The 7668-nt window shown below is 40.7% G+C and overlaps 2 protein-coding genes across 5 annotated transcripts in view; one reads left to right on the top strand and one right to left on the bottom strand.

The window, feature by feature from the left end:
• Nucleotides 1-64, bottom strand: part of SOX30 (SRY-box transcription factor 30) — a 9093-nt gene extending 9029 nt beyond the window's left edge. The window contains exon 1 of the mRNA XM_009634721.1: nucleotides 23-64. Within this exon, the coding sequence (XP_009633016.1) occupies nucleotides 23-64 (42 nt within the window). The remainder of the gene's footprint in view (nucleotides 1-22) is intronic.
• A 469-nt stretch (nucleotides 65-533) lies between these two features.
• THG1L (tRNA-histidine guanylyltransferase 1 like) overlaps nucleotides 534-7668 on the top strand; it is an 11396-nt gene continuing 4261 nt past the window's right edge. Inside the window, exons 1-5 of one of the 4 annotated variants that reach the window (XM_035890282.1) lie at nucleotides 534-706; nucleotides 1169-1338; nucleotides 2059-2147; nucleotides 2795-2902; nucleotides 4175-4357. In XM_035890282.1, coding sequence (XP_035746175.1) covers nucleotides 585-706; nucleotides 1169-1338; nucleotides 2059-2147; nucleotides 2795-2902; nucleotides 4175-4336 — 651 coding nt within the window. In that variant the 5' untranslated portion in view covers nucleotides 534-584 and the 3' untranslated portion in view covers nucleotides 4337-4357. Of the gene's footprint in view, nucleotides 707-1168; nucleotides 1339-2058; nucleotides 2148-2794; nucleotides 2903-4174; nucleotides 4874-7668 lie in introns of those variants that run through there. The other 3 variants (XM_035890281.1, XM_035890283.1, XM_035890284.1) reach the window with 3 other exon arrangements.

The following is a 7668-nucleotide window of genomic DNA, read 5'->3' as shown; positions in this document are numbered from 1 at the left end:
GGGGGGGCAGCAGCTGGTGTACGGGGATGTTTGGCTGGGTTTGGGGTCGGTGTCTGCGTGGCATTCGCCTTCCTTTGGGATAAACAGAGCACAGTTCTCTTGAGTGGTAGGTGACGTGTTCTTGCTGGGGATTTGAGCTCTGGTTTGGTCACGTGAGGGCCTGGTAAAGCTCCCGGGTCTTGACAAGTTCGTTGATAATGTCGCCCTTGTTGGATGAGTGTAAAAGGTGGTCTGGGAGAAAGTGAGTTTACAGAAAGTAGTATTTGGCATCCTTTTCCAAGTAAAATACAGAACACAGTCATTTTGAAAGACTGGTTAGGGTGAGATACTGATGGGAAGGAGAATGGGTTATCCAGAATGTATAAAAAGAGGGGGTTTGTTACTGCTTTTCATACCTGGAGGGAATTGTCTGTATTGACAGTATACTGGAAACCAATATTCCTAGAAAGCAAATATGAAGGAAAATGAATGGGTTAGCATTTTTAGTAGCTTTTTAAGGGGTTCTCATTCAGCCATTTTTGCTTTGAAGGTTTTCTGAGCAACATGAGTTCAAAAAGCCAAATGATGACCGTGCTCTTCATCTGATGACCAAGTGTGCCCAGACAGTGATGCAAGAATTGGAGGATATTGCTATTGCTTATGGACAGAGTGATGAATATAGTTTTGTTTTCAAAAAGAAGAGTAGATGGTTTAAAAGAAGAGCAAGGTAACAGCAGCTTTGATACTGAAGTGAGCTTGTTTTTCACATCTCTCTCTAAACCTGTAATTCTTCTTTAGATTTGCCTTTATCTACACGCAGAGGGTAGGAGTAGGGCTGTGTTTGGGTCTGTACACTACAATTAGTTCAAGTTCTACATGTGAACTCTTTGCATGTGGTCTTTCAGGAAAATATGCTCAGTGATACAGAGCTTTAAAAAGAGTTTTGGTAAAACAAACATTGTTAGAACAAATATTCTTATAACAAAATGTTTCCTTTCCCAAACTCTTACTTGATTCTCAGTGCTTCCTGTTCTTCAGAAGAATCTATGCCACAGCTGATATGTTGGGCAGTTATTTAAGAAATGCTGCGATCCACCAGAATTATCACTACTGATACCTCAGATAATCACAGATACATAATGATATTGATTGTTTGTTTTTTTTTTTCCTTTTGCTTTGTGTTTGCAAGTAAGTTCATGACTCATGTGGTGTCCCAGTTTGCCTCAAGTTACGTTTTCTATTGGAAGGATTACTTTAAGGACCAGCAACTTCTGTACCCACCAGGATTTGATGGACGAATTGTGTTGTATCCCAGCGACCAGAATTTAAAGGACTACCTCAGCTGGAGACAAGCAGATTGTAAGCGTTTCTAGAAAGCAGAGATATGTGCAGTTGAGTTCTCTTCCTCTCTGAATAGAAATGCCTTTATTGCCAGTGTATTTGTACATACAGGTATCAGTGAAAGAACAGCGGGTAGGGCAGTAGTTTTAAATAAACAATATTAGAATTGTTTTGGGCTTTGCATGGATGTAGAAATACTGACTGAAATTCTGAGTCTTCAGGCTACAACTGTGTTTGTTGCACGCTGGGAGTGAGTTCAGCCCAGGAAATATTACAATTATTAATTAATTTATTTTTTATGTTCAGGGTTTGTTTAGCCAAGGTAATCTTTAATAAAGAGATGTGAATGTTCAAATTCACACCATGTAGCAAAATTGTAGCAATCAAAAGTACTGTTTATTCCATGCTAGAACAGACCATTGGATTTAATTTCTAGGCTTTTGTTAGTACGTAGTCCCAGTTGCTCAAATGAAGATAATTTACGTTACACATAAACACCCTTTACCCTCTGCCCTCTCTTTTCAGAATTTTGTAATGAAATCTACTTTCTTGTCACTTTTACGATATGTAGTACCTTAAAAAGGAATTGGAAAGATTGTTAACTTCTCTAGCAACTGATACTAATTCCCATGTTTTGTTGGCTGTTTCTTGGATATGACTCTGGAAATAAAGTTGTTTTTTCTGAGTAGTCACTCAGATTTGGTAAATAGTCTTTCACTCTTTTCTCTTTTTCTGTAGGCCATATTAATAATCTTTATAATACAGTGTTTTGGATGCTTGTACAGCGAAGTGGTTTGACACCAGTGCAAGCACAGGATAGGCTTCAGGTAAGACTCTTTTGAGCGCGCGCTCTCTCTCTCTCTCTCTCTCTGCTACAAAGAAAACTGTAATATTTGCTAAGCTGTATCTTGCCTATCCAGCAGCCCTGGTTGGTTTGTCTGTTCTTACTGTAATAATTTTGCAGGTGTAGAATCAAAAATCTCTTTAATTGTATAGATGTTAATATGATCAACAAGTAATGTGGTTTTTTGTCAAATATTAATAGGATTTTGATTTCTTAATTAACAAGTTTAGAAATCTTAAAAATGTCTTATAAATATCCAGTATCCATAAGCACAAAGTACAACGTCAGGATTCAGCTACTATTGATTCACAGTTCCTTCTGGAGTATTTTGTCTCATTATGCAGACTTCAGTAGATTATTTCTGTTCTCTTCTGGAGTCTGTTGACTTTCTTCTATTTGTCTGGAAAACGTAATAAAAACCCTCTCTGTTTTAATATCCTCATCTGGCAGTTGGAAATAATTCCTCAGTTGGGAGAGGTAATTAAATCTTGTAATTTAAAGGTGAAAACCTGGATAAATGTCAATCTTGCTTCCAATATTCACCCATCTTCTACCCTAGAGATTCAGTTTGTTTGCTTTGTTTGTTTATTGTTTTCTATAAGAGTACTTTTTCTTTTCATTTTCTCTCAGGGAACTTTGGCTGGAGATAAGAATGAAATCTTATTTTCTGAATTCAACATCAACTACAACAATGAACCTTTGATGTATAGAAAAGGAACTGTCTTAATATGGCAGAAGGTAAAAAAACTGTATTACCACTTGCTTCATGCTCATGTTTTAAATAGCTACACTGTGGCAGACAAGCTACACTGTAAGATCACCAGATGTATCCCAAATGTATGTCTATATATAAATATGTTTTAAAACTAGCCGTATTTGCCATATAATGGTGTGTAAGATGACTAATTGTTGTAGAGGTGTTTTTGAAATGTCTTTATCTGTGAGGATAGTATAGAAACGAGTCTCTGAAGTCTGGGTTAGATAGAAATTATGACTGTTGAGATAAAATGTGTATTAACAGATGACAATGTGTATGTAGAATTTCACAAGACTGATGTATTTGCTAGATTAATCTCCCTTGTTTAATGAATCACACGGTTTCTTAGCATTACCAGCTTTGAAAATTGAGGAAGTATTCTGCTTCCTGAAAAACTACTTTTTAATGACTGTTGTCAGTTTGATATGGTAATCACTGGGGCCTGTGCCAGGCCCTTCACAGGATTAGACCCCAAGTATTTCCACTGCAAAGGAATTAGGAACTTCCATTCAGTAAAGTAGCTCAGCTCATGGTATGCTTAGTCTTTTTCTACTTCTGTAAAGGAGGGCAGCTGTTAATGGGCAATTTCTTTTAATGATAACTTGGAAATTTTTGTCATTCTCGGATTACATCATTGATGCAGAATTAGTTTAAGAAATTCCTGTCCTGTGTTTTGTATGAGATGAGACCCCAGAAAATCATAAATGTTTATGGCCTTAGTGTCCTTCTGTAGTAGGAGATTTTAATTAGAAATTTGTATGTTTCGTGTGATCAGGACCTGATTAGTGTCTGCTGAGAGTTCTCAGTAACTTGTTCAGCCTTTCAATTTCTATATGTAAAAAACTGATAATCTTTTTTTTTTTCTTTCTTTCTTTTAATACTTAGAACAGATAGAGGCTCCCACCCAATATATATTCCACTTGTTCCTTACGTGTGCTTTTTTTCTTGGTAATTGTAGAAGCTTGCAAGGCTTCCCATTTGTTTTATATAGCCTCAAATTAAGTATTGTACTTTATTCAAGAATACTTGTGATCAGTTATGTGAATCTGCAGGTAATTTCTCCAAGTCACGTGATCATGGCATGCAGTTTCAACTGCTCATGTGTTAGTCTTTGTTTCCAAAAGATTCAGCTTTAAAATTTTGTAGTATGCTATAGGGTTGATAGTTGCCTTTGTTGTAGTTTTGTTTCTTGTCCATTTGTGAATCCCCTCTGCAGTCTTACACATCTGCTAACGTGTCAACTGAATTTTCAGATCGATGAAGTCATGACCAAGAAAATAAAACTGCCAAAGGAAACTGAAGAAAAGGAAGTTGAAGTGACCCGGACTAGGACTAAAGTTGTTCCCCTGCACTGTGACATTATTGGGGACCAGTTCTGGGAGGACTATCCTGAGATTCTGGCTGAGGATAGTTGAAGACTCTGCTGAGTATAACTGGTACTTTATGTTTTGCTCTGCTTGGGTTGTTGGCAAGTGAGGAGTATGAATGGTGGCTGGCAGAGTTTAACCTGTAACCCTCTTCAACAACGATGTTGGTTTTAGCACTGTTGTTGCCCGAAAAAAAGACACTGGTGTGTTGTCTGGCATACAAGGATATGCCTACGTGGAAATCTGAAAATCGTATTGTATTTTGAATGTTAAGAACTCATCATAAGACTGCTCCTTGTACACGCATATTCGTAGAAAAAGTGTATAGAAATTTCATGCATTTCTATAGCATTTAAACCATGAGGTATTTTACTGAACTGCCAAGCTATAAAAAAGCTTGCATATTTGAGCAGTTAAAAGCAGTTAAAACAAAAATCTAAAGAATTATTTTCTCCTCTGAGACGGACCAGAATACTTCAGTTGGCACTTAGTATTGAATTTCAAGGCCAGTGTGTTTAGTCAGATTAGCGACAAACTGTTCAACTGCCTAATGTCTCTGATTCTTACAGAAAGGATGGTGGAGTAGCCCAGCAGTTTCTTATGACTGATTTTAAAAGCTTTTGTCAAATGTACAGGATTTTTATACTTCAAAAAAAAAAAAAAGTCTTCCCTACTGTGTTTATTACTTGGCCTTTCTCATTCCTGGGACTTTTACTAATAATTGGTGAAAGTTCCAAATAGTGAAGTGAATAATAAAGATACTGTATAGACTTGAATTCTGGTAGGACGTGGGTAGACGTGCTCTCATCTTCCGTGGTGTCGTGGTTTAACCCCAGCCAGCCGCTGAGCCCCACGCAGCCGCTTGCTTACTCTCCCCCTCAGCGGGATGGGGGAGAGAATCGGAAGGGTAAAAGTGCAAAAACTCATGGGCTGAGATACAGTCAGTTTAACAGGTAAAGCAAAAGCCGTGCACGCAAGCAAAGCAAACCAAGGAATTCATTCACTGCTTCCCCTCGGCAGGCAGGGGCTCAGCCATCCCCAGGAGAACAGGGCTCCATCATGCCTGACGATGACTTGGGAAGATAAACACCATCACTCTGAGCATCTCCCCCTTCCTTCTTCTTCCCCCAGCTTTATAAACTGAGCATGACCCCATATGGTGTGGGATACCCCTGGGGCCAGCTGTCCCAGCCGTGTCCCCCTCAGCTTCTTGTGCCCCCCAGCCTCCTCGCTGGTGGGGTGGGGTGAGGAGCAGAAAAGGTCTTGGCTCTGTGTAAGCCCTGCTCAGCAACGATTCTAAAACATCCCTGGGTTATCAATACTGTTGTGTTTTAACCCAGCAGGCAGCTGAACACCACACAGCTGCTCCTTAAACCACAACTGGTTTTGGCACAAATCCAAAACATAGCCCCATAACAGCTACCGTGCAGAAAATTAACTCTATCCTAGCCAAAACCAGCACCTGTGGGGTGGGAAGGCATCTGGCTCCTACCATGTGGTGGAGTCAAAGGTAGCAACACCCGGAACATTCTGGTGCCTGCAAAGCGGGTGCTAACAAGCACTTGTGTTGCTCTTCTCTGATTTTCCTGGGGGTGACACGGATGCAGCAGTCCGGACAATACGTGTTATGTTAGAGGGAAAGGGGGGAGTGTGTGCTGCCTGGTCTATGCACAGTTGTGTTCTGGTTTAACTACCAGTTAAGACCCTTTGTCAAAACAGTTAAATTGTACAGCCTCTCAGTTCTGCTAATGTGAGGGGGCTTGTCCCAGTGTAACTACTGGATTTGGGGGGAAATAACCTGTTTCAGCATAGAAATACAATTATATAATAGGTATTTATAAGGATATTATTACTGCTTTTAAACGTACTGGTTTCAAAAACCTGGTGCTAAAACAGTAATCTGGCAAGCTGTTGCTAAGGGAGAGATAGTCAGCATTTGGGACTGGCCATAAAAATGGACAGAAAGGATCAAATGTGACTGAAGAAGGTCAGTACTGAGTTTCCCATGGATTTGCATGGCAGCCTGCTGTTTCCCCTTTTCCTGCAGGGAGAACTTAAACATTTAAGGCAATGTGCTTTTTTTTAAAAAAAACCAAAAACTACTAAACAGGTACTGATGTAAACTCCTACTTTGGTGTTTCTTCCTGAGATTAAACAATGAGTCTACGCGTTTATAATGGCACAGGGCTTCCCCCTCTACTGCTGTGTGCGAATCCTGAGCACTTGAGTACACGCAATGAGGGAACGCGTATCACTTTCGGTTTGTAGAGTGGGCTGTGTAATGCCCAGAAGGAGGATGTGAGGGGTTGTGAGGTGGTGATTCTGAATGAATCATTGCACCAGTCATTTACCGCTAAGAACTTCCCGGCTGTCTGTCTGGGTTTTTATGTCTTGTAACACAAATGTCATTTACTTGACTTTGGTAACGCCGTGTGTTACTGTCTGGTGCCTGCCTTCGGGCATTGCATGTAGAGCAGATACTGTTCCCGAGATTTTGGATTTTGCAGTCTGAGTAAAGATGAACAAGAAATTTGGCACCCACGATGCATTCTTAATTATAATGATGTAGGTTTTATATCATATATATTATGACTACCTGATACATAAATTGATATATTGTAGAATGTATGTACATTGCGTGTGTGCATAAAAAATGGGTCTGTATTAGGTCTTATCCTTAGAGCGTTTTCTAATTAACTCATCCTTATGATAATATGTAATTACATACGGATGCAGGCTTTGGAACCAAGATAATGGGTTGTCTGTACAGCCATGGCCTTTAATTTATATTAATATCAGTGCTAGAGGAAGAAACTCCCTGTGGTGTCCTCATACATAGAGGTATATGTACGTGACTTTGTAGCTGTAGGGGAAAATAAAATCTTCCCAGGGTTCCAGAAGTAGACTGGCGTTAGTGGCACACGCAGCTCGACCCGTCCCCTACGCCTGTGCTTGTAGGTACTTCTGTAGCTGCAGCAGTCCCCTGCCGTGACCCAGTGAAGAAAGAGGCGTTTCCTCTGAGGTTGACCTGCCACCTCTGGCTGATGTTGTATTGCCATAGCAGGGAGCATTACACACTCGGGAACCAGTTACAAAAGATAAATGGTAGGTGGTGAATTTACAGTGAAACCACGGACATGCACTGCCTTGCTTTTCCTTCAGATAAATGTTTCCACCCCGTACACCCTTTTACAGATTAAGATGCAAATTATATTGCAACCACCTTTTGCCCAGGTGCCATCGCGTCGCCTGGGGCAGGTGGAGCGGGGTCCCGGGCGGAGGGAGGCCCAAACGCGCGCACCAGGACTGGAGTTAACTGAAGGCGCAGCGAGGGGCGCAACGCCGGGGGTCCCGCGGCCGCCCGCAGCCCCGCCCTTCGG

This window comes from Egretta garzetta, unplaced genomic scaffold (assembly GCF_000687185.1).
Source record: "Egretta garzetta isolate BGI_Z169 unplaced genomic scaffold, ASM68718v1 scaffold612, whole genome shotgun sequence".
NCBI classification, from domain to species: Eukaryota; Metazoa; Chordata; class Aves; order Pelecaniformes; family Ardeidae; genus Egretta; species Egretta garzetta.
Note: the sequence above shows the minus strand (reverse complement) of the source record. Positions and strands in the feature narration are given on the sequence as shown.